This window comes from Protopterus annectens, chromosome 1.part0 (genome assembly GCF_019279795.1).
Source record: "Protopterus annectens isolate FY-2018-M chromosome 1.part0, PAN1.0, whole genome shotgun sequence".
Classification (NCBI taxonomy): Eukaryota; Metazoa; Chordata; order Ceratodontiformes; family Protopteridae; genus Protopterus; species Protopterus annectens.
The window spans coordinates 1,934,185,310-1,934,200,170 of NC_056725.1; the positions used below are offsets into that span (position 1 = coordinate 1,934,185,310).

At 39.5% G+C, this 14,861-nt stretch overlaps 1 protein-coding gene across 1 annotated transcript in view; it reads left to right on the plus strand.

Annotated features, from left to right (window-relative positions):
- AMACR (alpha-methylacyl-CoA racemase) overlaps positions 1–14,861 on the plus strand; it is an 832,230-nt gene that overhangs the window by 426,356 nt on the left and 391,013 nt on the right. The window contains exon 2 of the mRNA XM_044070225.1: positions 3,816–4,071. Coding sequence (XP_043926160.1) covers positions 3,825–4,071 — 247 coding nt within the window. The 5' untranslated portion in view covers positions 3,816–3,824. The remainder of the gene's footprint in view (positions 1–3,815; positions 4,072–14,861) is intronic.

Below are 14,861 nucleotides of genomic sequence, written 5' to 3' on the forward strand. Positions count from 1 at the left end.
TTGAGTAAGCGTGATCTGCCCTTTGATGAATCCAAAATGGGAATAGTTCAGTGATTGGAGGTTCCCGTGATTGGAGTTTCCCTGTGTCCTTATTGATTAGGTCAATGATAAGTCTTTCCATAGGTTTGCTTATGAGGCTGGTCAGACTTATGGATCTGTAATTGCCTGGTCTGTAGAAAGTCTTTCTGTAGGCACTAGAATGACTGTAGCCTTTCTCCATTCACTTGGTAGAAAACCTGTACAGAGGCTGAGCTTGAACAGTGTTCTTGGGCAGTAGCTAAATCATGCTCAATGCTATTTAAGGTGTATCCTGTGATATTGTCAGGACCCATCAATGCAGAATTTTTATGCTTTGATAGGGCTTTTAGGATTTGGTATCTTGTGTGATAACTGTAGCCAAGCCAGTTTGAGGTATGTCTTGAGGGAAAAATGGAGGGGAGAGAGGGGTAAAGTTAGAGCTAAATTTATTGGCAAGTAAGTTCTCTATAACTTCAGCCTCAGGGTAGGAAACGTCATTCACAATCAGCTCAACGCAGATGTGCTTTGTACTTTTGAGATTGTGAACATAATCAAAAAATGTCTTGTGATTGTCTTTGGTATGGTTAGCTGTTTTAGCCTCAAACTTGGCTTTGGTGGATTTTAAGCTACTGAGTTGTTTGTTTATTTTGGTGATGAGGCTGTATCATTCTGGTAATGATGATTTATGTAATAAATTTATATAATAATAACAATGGTTTAATGGCCGTATGTGAAGAACAGGAGCATCGCAACTAATAGCCTGAGTTCAGTGGTTGAGGCAGAGCCATGTAAAAGAAAACCAGGGTAAAGTACTGCTCTCTTCTCCATCATTGAAAAGTAGTAAGCTTAGAATTAAGGGGATCCATTCCATAAAAACATTAACTAGTGAAGGTGGGCGCACCCATGGTTAAAGAACATTGTGCATGAGAAATTTTTTGGTTGACTGGCAGGAGAGCACATTCAAGGGATACAGTAGATGGAATTCACTGTGATAATGCAGGGATAACAGTGCTGTTCTTTATGTTGATGTTGTGATCATCTTGTAGCAGGGAGAAGTGCAGAGCTTGCGCATCTAGTTTGAAAACAAATTCCAGATCTTTCAGAGAAAGTGCAGAAGCACAGCTTTTGAAGAAATGCTCAAATACTTCCAGGGGTAGACGAGGGGGTAGTGGCAGTTCCCCTTTGCTTTTAAAGTTTCTAAATGTGTCCATTGTAAAAAAAAAAAAAAAAACAGCTGGTAATTGACATTTCCGGTCCTGTGGTATAAATGATCATTCCATGGATATCCAGTGCGATTGAGGTGGAGCAAAGCTGAAGCTCCACCTGTGCTCATAATTTGTCCATGGCTTTTGGTATACAGGTAAAGGAGCACAGAAATGAAGTCTAACTTGCAGTAAAGATAAAAAATAAGTGCCCCGCAAAATAAGTAGTGATGGCCTTCTTGACCATAAGTCAATCTGTTTTAATCTGGTGTCCATACAATTAGCTGGAATAAGGTTCAATTAGTAGACGTGGTCACACTTAAGATCAGGATATGAGAAAGTATCTGCTTAAGTGTGAGCCTTACCCAAGCCTTTAAAAGTCATGATGTTTCAGCAGCCTGAGCTTGTGAACTCCCTTGATGATGGGTGCCATGATGTTAAGGCTAGAGTGTTGGTAAGCATTCAAGTAAAATTGCTAATGGAATTCATTTTCTTTGATTTTAAATTTGTTTTCTCTATTCATTTTTTTTTCTAATGGATTCCAAGATAGAAAGATATAGAATTTGAATTTCACAGTCTTTACAAGTGTCAGTGCACTTGGCAAGGGGGCTGTTGGCGCCCTTGTTTTTAATCACACATATACACTGGGCTAGCCTCTGTTTTAGGGAACACATAAACACATCTTTCACCCTTTCTAATTCAGAAGTATGTCAGCAAACATTCAGTTTTATTTATCCACCTTCATTGACCAAGAACTGGGCATAACCAATTAGCCTCATTCTGCATTTGAAAAACTAAAAAGTAATTATAAACTCAGAAGCCAACAGTACTGAACAGGAATAGGTTTACCCTCTAACTTTGTTACTTATTCCTATACACGACTTACATTTGGTTGGAAGAAAGATGCTCAAAACACACACACACACATACACACACACACACACACACACACACACACACACACACACACACACACACACACACACACACACACACACTTTATAGAAAAAAAAACAAGGAGAGGTTACTTAATAATTTTCATTGTAAGACCATCAAATATATTTGAAATTAAATTAATCTGTTGAAAAAAAAATGAGGATTAAGAACAAAAAAAAAAAATGTAACACTGCATTAACTACTTGTACCTTACTTTACGCAACACCTGAAAGCTGCAAAAGATGTAGAGCTGATATTTTAGCAAGGACACACTTGGCAATCCTGGAAGTGCTCACTCCTGCATTGGTATAGAGTATCATTACAGTTAATCTAGTCGTGGGAAGTTTTACAAATCCTTAAAATATATACATCTCCATTGTAAGCCATGGCTGCCCATAGAGTGCATCTTCCACCTATAATGACTTCACCAGCCTTGATGTCATCAGTGAAAAAATTAATCTTGCTCTCATAGCCTAATATTATACCTGACACAAATATCCTGAACATTCATCATGCCTGCACAGAACTCTGCAACACTTCACTGGTTATGATCTAATTTCTGATCTGTGACCACTTGTCTCGCCTCTCACCAGTCATCTAGATTTCTGTCTTAGTTACTGTTTTGAATTTCTTTGATTTCCCCTCCAGCCTCTTGTTAGATACAGTACAAAAGTCATGATGAACTCCCACTAGACCACATTTTTACGGATCCCTCACATTTGCCCCGTTTGTGATCTAGTCATATAACTGAATCATGAACAGGCAAGAGCTCTGCTCTGTGTACTCCATGTTGCTTTCAATTGCAAGAAATATGACATGGCTTTTACTGGGATGGAATGAGACTAGCAGACCTATAACTACCCATTCCAATGCCTTCTTAAAATGTTCTAGATTTCCCATAATGAGCAATCTACACAATAACAAGGTCATCTGTGAATACAGAACCATAGTATTTAATTTCTAGTGAATTTACTTGTCACTGACATTCAGATGATAACTGCTGCTTTTTCTGCACCAGCTTAATGACGTAAAAATTGTTACAACAAACAATTGTATGCAACTTAATGACTGCTCATCTCTGTGTAGGCCGTGGTTTTACATAAGAGAATCATCAAGTTGTGAAATATTACTTAGATGTTCAGTTTCAGTGGCTATAAATGTATTTGGCAAGAGTACACTCCCTACTTGTTGCTAAATTTCAGCAGTAAGACAAACATGCATTTGTCATTATGGCAGTTAAATATGTAGATATGTTAGATGACATAATATGTGACATCATGCTGGCAGACAGTTATATATGTGTGTGTATATATATATATATATATATATATATATATATATATATATATATAAACATGTGTGTAAAATACATATGTATGTTAGTATATAAATATATTTATATAAGTAATGTATATGTGTATGTATATATATATATATATATATATATATATATATGTGTGTGTGTGTGTGTGTGTGTATATATATATATATATATATATATATATATATATATACATATGCTCATAGGGGGTTACTAGGCTAATGGCCCTAGGGCCTTAACAAACCTAGCCATGTAAAAAGAGTACCATAGTACTTGTATATTAGAATAATCTGGACTGACTTTTTGCTTGATTCTGAATTGTATGTATTTTTTTGCAGGGGGACACTATGGCATTATCTGGAATCCGTGTGTTGGAACTGGCTGGTCTGGCTCCGGCTCCATACTGTGGAATGATTCTTGCAGATTTTGGTGCAAAAGTAGTACTTGTGGATAGAACTGTGCCAGTCATGGCTTCAGCTATGTTAACTCGTGGTAAACAATCGATAGCCCTAAACATAAAGAAGCCAGAAGGAGCAGCAGTCTTGAAAAAACTGAGCAGTAAATCAGATGTTCTCATTGAACCATTCCGAAAAGGTATTGTTGTTATTATTATTATTAATAGGTAGTTGTGCACATACATACTTTTGCAAAATAAACCATAAAATCAATGCTAGAAAGAAGCATTTGGAAAAATATTAAAACTAGGAGAACTGTTTAAGTACATACCCTGGAAAATAAAAATGAAAAGCACCATAACACCATAATGTAATGACGGAAGATGAGATGTTAAGAGTGCAGAACTTACAGAAGTGTGTATGCATTTAAATGTAACTGCATCTCATCAGGGGCTGTAAATGTGCTAATGTTAAATTACAACAATAAAAAGGCCACTGTTTTGCTCTGATTTCATTTAATGCTTGTTTGTGAAGATGAGTAAGGCCTTTTCTGTGCTATGTCCAAGTCTAAACCCCTGCTGTCCAGAAGCAACCTTAGGTGCTCACTGCCCCATTGCATCAAACTCCCCCCCCAGCATTGTGCCTCAAATTATTTAAATTACTTTTTTGCAGGTTTTTTCTCTTACTCTTCAGCTTTCTCCTATAGCCTTTCAACATATCAATAACTGGGCTAGACATTATTGTAGTAACTATGGAAGAAATGATTGACTTAAGCTGGGGGTCCTGGAATAGCTTGCCTCACAGAAGCCGTAGGGTTATAGATGCCTTGAGGTAAATTTTAGAGCTTTTTAAACAACTTTTTTCACCCAGTGGTGACCTAAACAAAAAAGTCATAATGAAAGAAAGAAATTCAGTCTTTCTCTTTGACTTTATTTTTTCTTTTATCATTTCAACACATCCTAAATGGTTAAGACTGCGTGTAGTAACTGTGTGGGAAATACCTGACTTCAGATGGGGGCCTGGGGGCCATTAGGCCTCTGAAGCCACATTTTTCTAGATGCCCTGAGATGCATTTATTTTAGATAATTTATCAGCCTTTTAAGCCAGTGATTTGCCTGAAGAAATATCACAAGTAAGAAAATAAATTTACACTTTTTTTACTTTCATTATTTCGTCACATGTTAACTGGCCAACACTACACTTTAATAACTGTATAAAAATACATGATTAAAGCTAGGGCCTAGTGGCTGCTAGCTCCTCAGAATCCATGAGATTATATATGCTTTTAAATGCATTTTAGAGTATTTTCCTCAACTTTTTATCCAGTGATTTGCCTGAACAAAAATCACGACTTTCAAGGAACAAGCACCACCTCTGCCCTTGTGCTTTAAGTTCACTGGAAACATCCCTAAAGCATACCCACAGCAGGCTCATCCAAAATGCAGTCTGAGTCCTCTCAATCCACCCACCATTTATTTAGGACAAACTTTGTACCACCTCTGGCATTATGCTTTAAGTAAGTGTTGGGACATCTAGTCTTTACTGCTTGTAATTTAGCCTGCACAGCGACTAGTCCGAAGACAAGTGCTTCAGTGTCCTACTTTGTAAGAAGTAGCCTCCTCCACAGACATCCTGCTGATCAGCTTTTACTCCCTACTTCCTGACAGACACTGACATTTACTCTTAGTGCTCTTACTCAAACTATTCCTTCCTCTTATATTTTCTTCACTCCTTCTAGACTTGTTACTCCCATTATTTATATCCTCCTGTCTTTTTTCAGTGGAACTGCATGCCTTCAAGGAAGTCACCCGTGGTCTCCCTTCCTTTCGTATTTCTCCTTGCCAAGACAGTTATTATGCCACTTTCAGTTCTGAGCAAGTATTTGTGCACAGTCACCATTGACTCAGTGCACTCTACTGTCTCTTTAGTGTGTTTTTATTTTTCTGTAGAAGTGTCCCTGAAAGCAAATCGATATGTATTTAACAGTGAAATCTGCAGTTTAAATATCAGTGTGAGGGCTGTATTTTATGTAACTTATAAATATGGCAGCCTAAAACAAAGAACTTTGTTCCCTATAATAGCTCCATTTTCTTAGACCACAGCAGTCCCATTGGTACTTTATCCTTTGATTGTTTTTAGCAGTCCACTGTCTTCTTTCCTTAAGTTTATTTCTCCTTTGTCTCAGATGCTTGTATAGCCACTTTCAGTCCCAAGCCAGTATTTTTCCAGACCTGCAGTCCTGCATTCTGGCTTAATTATTCTCATTATTTTGCTGATTTGTGAGGGTGGGGGTAGCCTTTGGACTTTGCATTTCAAAGTCCATAGAAACCTCCTTACCATTACACAGTTTTTCAAACAGTCAAGTGCAATTTTTTACTTTTATATATCACCATTAGTCAGGTCAAGTTGATATTGGACTAAACAATCGATAGCCCTAAACATAAAGAAGCCAGAAGGAGCAGCAGTATAAAGACTGAGCAGTAAATCAGATGTTCTCATTGAACCATTCTGAAAAGGTATTGTTGTTATTATTGTTATTATTCCAGTCCTACTAAAACTGTGTCCCAGAGCAACAGAATCAAGACTTTCATCAACTGGCACAGAGGCCTTTTAAACTGCATTGTTCCTTTCACTTCTCTCTTGTCAGTAGATTTGTGGCTGTTTAAGTTTTAGTCAGAAAAGGTATTGTTGTTATTATTGTTATTATTCCAGTCCTACTAAAACTGTGTCCCAGAGCAACAGAATCAAGACTTTCATCAACTGGCACAGAGGCCTTTTAAACTGCATTGTTCCTTTCACTTCTCTCTTGTCAGTAGATTTGTGGCTGTTTAAGTTTTAGTCACTGGATGTTTCCTCTCTCTCCTTGCCAAGTTTTCAAACCTCTATGTTCGCCCTTGCTAACGTGCAGGCTCATGTTATTTATTTATTATTTATTTATTCCAGTTTGGTGACCGGGAAGGTCCACTAGGCCAAAGAGCCCGTTTTCAGTGGAGGCCCGGGGAGAAAAGCTCCACAATACAATGTTACAAGACATAATAATTAGACATACAAATAAGATTCAAAGCTAAAAATGATTACCTACAAAAGAACATTGTGTCAACTTACATCTTTAGATCACATTTTTAGAAGTACAAATAGAATTCAAAGAGAGTAGAAATGATTTAGATACAAAAGGTTGAATTATTTAAATCGTAGGAGGTAAGCATTCAAGTTCGTAGACTACCTCCCGCAAATTCCTTCAAATCAGTAATTCAGTAACATTTGAAGTTAAGGAAAGTGTCTAGGAGGATGATAGGAAACATTGTATAGGGTTAGCAGTAGTTGCCTTAGCAGAGTGTGACCAAGAGAGAAATATGAAGGTAATGAAGGTTAGCCAGGAGAGAAGGAAGAGGGGAGTTTGGGGGGTATAGAGTGAAGTGTGCAGTTACATTTTCCATGAGTATGCAGAGGAGTTGAGTTTTGAAGGAGTGTAGGTTGTCACAGGTCCTCAGGACAGAGGGAAGGGCATTCCATTTTTTAGCAAGGGAAAAGGAGAGTAAAAGTTGACCTGCTGGGCGTTTGGGTTTGTGGATGGAAATAAGGTTTTGGTTAGAAGATCTAAGGGGTCTGGGGGGGAGTAAGGCTGAAGAATATTGGATAGTGCGAGGCAGAGGGTGGGTTGAAAGATTAACTTGTGGGCTGAGACTATTTGGAGGTAGTCTAGTTGATTTGGGAGTTCAAGCCACTTTAAAGTTTGTAGTGATGTGCAGTGATGAGAGAGGGAGTTTGCCTTGGAGGCAAATTTTGAAATTTTATTGTAGCATACTTCCAGTTTGGAGGTTAGGGTAGAAGATAGATTTGTAAGCAGAGGGGCACCATATAGAAGAGATGGGAGGAGATATGTAGTGGCTAAGGTATGTTGAGTAGAGGGGGAGAGGAATTGATTATTTCTGTATAGCAGGCCGAGTTTTATATGGTTTTTTTTATGTTAAGTTGGATATGGGTATTGAATTTTAAGTGTTCATTGATTGTGACACCTAGGAGTTTAGCGGAGGGAACGGTGTTAATGTTGGAGTTGTTAAGGCAAGAAATTTTAAATGAATTTTTTTCGGTGGTGTTGGATTTTGAGTTTGTGAAAAGAAGAATCTTAGTTTTGTTAGCGTTAAGTGAGAGGTGATTTTCGTGCATCCATTTTTCCGTGGTTGTGAAAGCGGTTTGAGTTAGAGATTGGAGTTCTCTAAAGCTGGAAGCAGAGCAGATCAAAGTAGAGCCATCTGCGTATTGGACAATATTGGTATTGGGAATAGCTTTGTGGAAATCATTTACAAAGATGTTAAATAGGAGAGGGCCAAGTATAGAGCCTTGGGGAACTACTGCGGGTGTAGGAAGGAAGGTGGAGGTGGCTTGGCCCCATTTCAGTGCTTGGGACCTGTCAGAAAGATAGCTAGAAAACCAGGATATAGTTTCTGGGGAGATGTTAAAGTTAGATAGATGGTTTAGTAGATGGGAGTGGGAGATGGTATTAAAAGTTTTAGATAGATCTAAGAGAAAAGATGAAACTAAGTTACCAGAGTCTCAAGCTGAGTTGACAGAGTGTAAGAAGGAGAGATGGGCTGTGTTAGTGTTATACCCAGAGCGGAAACCGTGTTGGGTGGGAGAGAGTAGCTGATGTTCGGTTAGGAATGGCATGAGCTGCAGGTGGATGCATTTTTCAAGAATTTTTGAGATAGGAGAGAGGATGGCTATGAGGCGGAAGTTGGAGAAATTACAATTCTTGCCACCTTTGTGGAGTGGGAGAATGAAAGCAGAGCGCCATAGTTTGGGTACATAAGACTCAAGAAGAGATATATTTATCAGGATGCTAATAGGGAGAGCAATACCATCCGAGGCAATTTTTAGGAAGGAGGAGGGGATGTTGTCAGGTGCATTGGTGCAAGGTTTGAGATTTGAGAGAAGTATTTTTTTTAAAGTGGGTGGTTACAGGTTTGAGTTCAAAGATAGGGGAAGAGGAGGGAGAGGATGTGGAGACTTGGGAAGAGGGTGTGGGGGGATTTTGTTGGGGAAGGTTTTGGTTAGTTCAGCAATAGAAGAGGTAAAGAAAGAGTTGAATAGATTGGCAATTTCTTGGTCAGATTTGCTGGTATTAGGGCAAGGGTTCTTTGTTGTACCAGGCTTTAGAAGAGAGTTAATAGAGTTCCAGAATTGTTTGGGAGTTTTTGCATGATTTATTTGTAAATGGTTGTAGTGAGACTTTTTATCTCTTATGACATGTTTTTTGGCTAGGTTTCGTAACTGTATTTAAGTAAGTGTTCAGGTTGTTTATGATGGAGATAGTTTTTCCAGGATTTATCTCTTTGTCGCATAATTTTCTTGGTTTCTTTAGTAAGCCAAGGGGCAGTCTTGGCTTTGACTCTTTTAGTACGGATTGGAGCTAAGGAGTTTAGGACAGTAAGGAATTTAGAGTTGAAGAAATAAGCGGCTTTGTCTAGGGGTAAGGTTTTTAGTGGGTTCCAGTTAAGTGATTTTGAGGGAATCAGAGAAGGTGGAGGGGTTAAGTTGCGAGTGTGTAAGAGTTTATGGGAGAAGGAGGAAGAGGGTGTTGTTCTATGGGTGAAGGCAGGGAGGTGGTCTCCTAGAGGGTCTGGAATGGCACCAGATGTTGTGGTTTTGTTTGGATGAGACACCAGGATCCAGTCTAGGATGGAGCCTGTGAGGTTGGTTTTGTTGGGCCTAGTAGTAGAGTTAATAAGTTGTGTGAAATTGAAAAGATTGATAGATAAGGTGGGATTTTGGTCACTGATTTTTTGCCAGTTAAGATTTACGTCTCCCATAATGTAAGTTTCATGTTTAATATTTGAGGAGGACCAGGAGAGGATGTCTTCCAGGGTATTGGTGTTGTTGCCAGGTGGAATGTAAAGGGAGATAATGCAGATATTTTTATGGTCATTTAGTTTTAAAATGCTGATTACTAGTTCAGTATTATGAAAGGAAGGGATAGGATCTGGGAAGGGAGTGATGGATAAGTGATTAGCGTAGATTAGAGCTACACCACCACCTCTTTTGTTTGTGCGGTCAGATCGGAAGGATTGAAAACCGGGGGGGAGGAATTCAGTGTCAGTTATGTGTGGTTTTAACCAAGTTTCAGAGATAGCTACAATATCAGGTGAATTATGGTTTAGCCAAGCATGAAAGAGGATGATTTTATTGGTTAAGCTTTGGGTGTTGATGGTGAGAAATTTGAGGTCTTTACATTTTGGTTTGTTGTTGAAGTTATGGTTATTTTTTTGAGGCATGTTAGGTCCAGGGTTAGGATGAATATCGCCTGCTAGACTGAGGAAAGAGAGAAGGTGAGTAAGTTTGTTGGGTTTTAGTTTGTTAGGGAAAGGATGTAAGGGGGAGGGTTTAGGTTTGTAGTATTTATTAGGGATGAGGAAGAGTTTTAATTTTAATAGAAAGGAGGAGTGGAATGGAGTTAAAAAGGCAGAGATATTGTGGTAATGATTTGTAGGGCGTGGTGGTGGAGGTAGATATGCAGGGTTTAGGTGAAAGTTGGTATAAGAGGTGGAATGGTATAGAGGAAGAAGGAGGAGGAGTAGGAGTAGTAGAGCAGGGGAAGGGATAGTAGTAGGAATGGAAGGCATCATAGAATGAGAGTTTGACTGAAGGTGAAATAGAAATTTGTAGGTTAGATGAAGTTAGGTAAGGCAGGTGGGTGGGAAGGAGGATAGTTTAAAGGATAAGGTTGGTGGTGGGGGAGGTAGTTTTGGGGAAAAGTGAGTGGAGTGATCTTGTGAGGGGATTGGGTGATGTAAGTGGGAGGGACTATGGTGGCAAATAAATGTAGGAGCACTGGGGGCTGGTGGAAATTGGGGGCAGGGTAGGGGAGCGAAGTGAGCCCGCAGGGTGAATTGGAGCGAGATAGAGCAACAGGGCAGAAGAGTCTAGCTGAAAAATTATCAGCTACTGCAGGTTGAAGCTGAGGTAAGTTGGTAGAAGTACAGAAAGACTGGATGGAGGTAAGTGGGGGTCTGAGCAGCTCGGGGAAAGAGAAAATATAAATGTGGGGAAAGTGGAGTGAGATAAGGGGAGGTTTGGCTTTTGAGGGGCTTAGAGGAGAAATGGGAGTAAAGATTAGAATGGAGTAGGAGCAGGCAAGCATGGAATAGTGCTGCCACCTAGTGGAGAAGGAGAAAAAAGGCAGGCAGAAAAAGATAGGGAGTAAAGAGTAGAGCAAATGGACAAAGGCTTAGGTAGAGAGAAAAACAAAAGGGTCTGAAAGGTAAGTTTTCAGAGGGGTACAGAAGAGGGACAGGGTGCCAGAGATCAGTAGTTATTACTGAGAGGGAAGAGTTTTTCGGTCTGCGGTAGGCTGCTGTGTCACGTTCGCAGAGGGACTGGCTAGCTAATAAGGCTTAGATAGGTATAAGGCTACATACATTCACTGAAAGATTCTTTAGGGATTCCACTCTAATTGTTCCTTTTCAAAGGAGAGTCCAGGTTAGTAAGCAGAATAAGTCCAGTTGAGGTGGCTGAGCTTTTGCAGGAGGTGGTCTGTAAAATTCAGGAGGTAGAGCAGGACCTTCAGGGGTGGAGTAATTCACTGAAAGATTCTTTAGGGATTCCACTCTGATTGTTCCTTTTCAAAGGAGAGCCCAGGTTAGTAAGCAGAATAAGTCCAGTTGAGGTGGCTGAGCTTTTGCAGGAGGTGGTCTGTAAAATTCAGGAGGTAGAGCAGGACCTTCAGGGGTGGAGTAATTCACTGAAAGATTCTTTAGGGATTCCACTCTGATTGTTCCTTTTCAAAGGAGAGCCCAGGTTAGTAAGCAGAATAAGTCCAGTTGAGGTGGCTGAGCTTTTGCAGGAGGTGGTCTGTAAAATTCATGAGGTAGAGCAGGACCTACAGGGGTGGAGTAATTCACTGAAAGATTCTTTAGGGATTCCACTCTGATTGTTCCTTTTCAAAGGAGAGCCCAGGTTAGTAAGCAGAATAAGTCCAGTTGAGGTGGCTGAGCTTTTGCAGGAGGTGGTCTGCAAAATTCAGGAGGTAGAGCAGGACCTTCAGGGGTGTAGTACAAGGGGTGATTGGAGCAGCAGCACTACCGCGTAGGTGATCCAGTTGAGGGAGGCGAGGTGGTGTGTCCTAACCCCCTTTCTTACCCCTAGTACTCACCCACCCCATTACTGTGCATTTATACTTCCATAGCACCACCCACATATTCCTCGAATCAATACCATAGGTCCATAGGTTGGTACTAGGCTATCGACCCTAGGGCCTATACAAGCCTAGCCATAACTATTCCCTGGCTATTTCTTCACACAGTATATACTTCCCTGGACCCTTATCTAGCAGGGTGACTGACGTGATCCCGGTGTGAATTTCCTATCTTCCATCCAATCATCAAGGTTCCTTTTGAAGAGGGCCAAAGAGGTGCTCTGCTTGACATGTATGGGCTGTCTATTCCAGAGTCTGGGGAGTCTCTGGGTCAGGAACCTATCCCTCCAGCATGTTTTGTCATTTTGATGACAACATTTTAGATCCCTGGAGTGTGTGTCTCTGAGGGATTGGAACTTCTTTAAGTGTAGCATGTCAAACAGCTCTGGGTTTGACATGGCCTTGTATGTTAAGCAGAGATCGCCTCTGAGTAGATGATATGCGACAGAGTATAGGTGGAGTTTTTTTAGATGGTCAGCATAGGGCATCTGCTTTAGGTCTGTGATTCTTTTAGTTCCCTCTTGTAGAAAAACAATCAGTAGAATTGCTGCCAATAATAACACCGGTTTACTATCACAATTTGGAAACACACTTGGTCCATTCTTCATGACATTGACACACAATGGCAAAAATCAAAACATTTTTATGTCTCAATCTTGAACCACGTTAAAGCAGAGTGTTCAGTATTTGCTGTTTTGAAAATGTGTCCATTGAACTGCATTTGCCATCCGGACATTGATACTGAAGCTTCAGGATGGTAGGTTTCAGTTTTATGGCACTTTGAAACTATACTTTCAGTGTTATGCTACTTGACCGAGTACTTTTCTGAATTACGATAGTTAACCATAACACCCACTCTGGTTTACCTCCCAAAACTGTCTCAAACTGTCCTACTCCTTGCCGCCGTTACCATCACATTAAATCTGCACAACCAACCAAGTATCCTCCTAACATTTTCTAATCCTAATTTACAGCTAACATAAAACCCAAGTTAAGTAAAATGCCTCTAACTCAGATTATTTTACTATTCCTCCTCGCTCTTCTAACCTTCATCACCAATTATCAAATCCACCTCCTTCAAATACTTAGGACTTCAACTAATCTTTGCAAAGAATATCAACATCTACCCAGGCTGTGTTTCTCCATAACACCCTATCTCTACAATTAAACCACATCTGATTTATTTATAAATATCTCAAAACTAAGTATCCAAATTCATTTTATTTATTTATAAATATCTCAAAACTAAGTATCCAAATTTATGATCAAATACAAAACCAAGATCAAAATATAACTGGTCACACTCTTCCCTCTGTAAACTATCAATTCAAAAATGAGTGGAGATATTAGCCCCAATCCAGGTCCCACTTTTCATAAATCCATCACTTCCAACCCTAAAGTAAACCTGTCATCTAATACCTGTCAACAAAAAATAGAAGCCAAACTCACCTTACTAAATATGAACCTAAACATCCATGACACACGTGCCTACCTTGCCACATACACTCCTGATGTAGTCATAGCTACCAAAACCTGGTTATTAAAAGAAATAAATGTTAATGAGATCACTTCCTCCAGGATACAGTATACGCAGGCAAGGACAGAAAAAAACAAGCGTGCAGGGGGTGTAGCAATCATCAATAAAAATTCCAAAGCCATCACCTTTCTCCAGAGCAACTGAATGTGCCAAAAAAAAACAAAAGAAGGAATATAAGGTGAAGGACCAGATGAGAAGGCAAGAAATGTGGAAAAAACGTAAATATAGTTGCAAGTATAGAAAACATCTGGAAGAGCCTCATGTTGATCAAGACTGAATGCAGGAATGGTTAAGGAGAGGCAAATTCAAATCAAGAAATGAAAGGTTAATATTGTCAGCCCAAGGTGGTGGACTACGTACACGCTGGTTTACAAAGTCCATTGAACATGTGGGAGAAACAGACATGTAGGTTTTGTAAAATTGAATTGAAAAGAGTCACACACCTTGTTGCTGGTTGTGACACACTAATGGCAGAAGGACTGTATACTGAAAGGCATAATAATGTGGTGAGACTGTTGCACTGAGGACTGTGCAGACATTATGGTATCGAAGTGGCTGAAAAATACTGGAAACATGATCCACAAAGCATCATAGAAAATGATGAAGCTTATATCACATGGGATCACCCATTACCAACAGTTGAAAAGATAGATGCTAGAAAACCAGATATAGTGGCCCAAGAAAAGAAGACAAAAGTAGCATTGATCATTGAAATTGCCACACCCAGTGACCATAGTGTTTTGCGTACAGAGAGAGACAGAGTCATAAAATTCTGTTTTATTCATTTTATTTTACATTTGTAAACGGGGGTGTCTGACTGAGCTGAAAAGGCCCTTTTTCAGTAGAGGCCCGGGGAGAAAAGCTCCACATAGAAAAATTACAGATACATTTAGATATTTAGACATGATCAGTATACACATAAATTGCAATAGACATGTTTTTAAATACCATGAAATAAAATACCAGGATCTTCAGGCAGAAACAAGAGCAATGTGGAAGAAAGATACCCAGATAGTTCCAACAGTAGTAGGAGCAAATTTACAGTCATATTTAGATATGTTACCAATTCATGTAACCCCGTACGAATTGCAGAAGGAGTCATTACTGGGTGTATTGCGGGTGCTGCGAAGAGCACTTTTGGCTGACATCAAAGATTGAAGCAATACTAATTTCATGAACTCTAATCATACTTTGATTTAGGAATGGGGTCCATTCCCATCATGGTGTTAGAAACCCAAAAGATTTGAAGAAATTAAAAAAG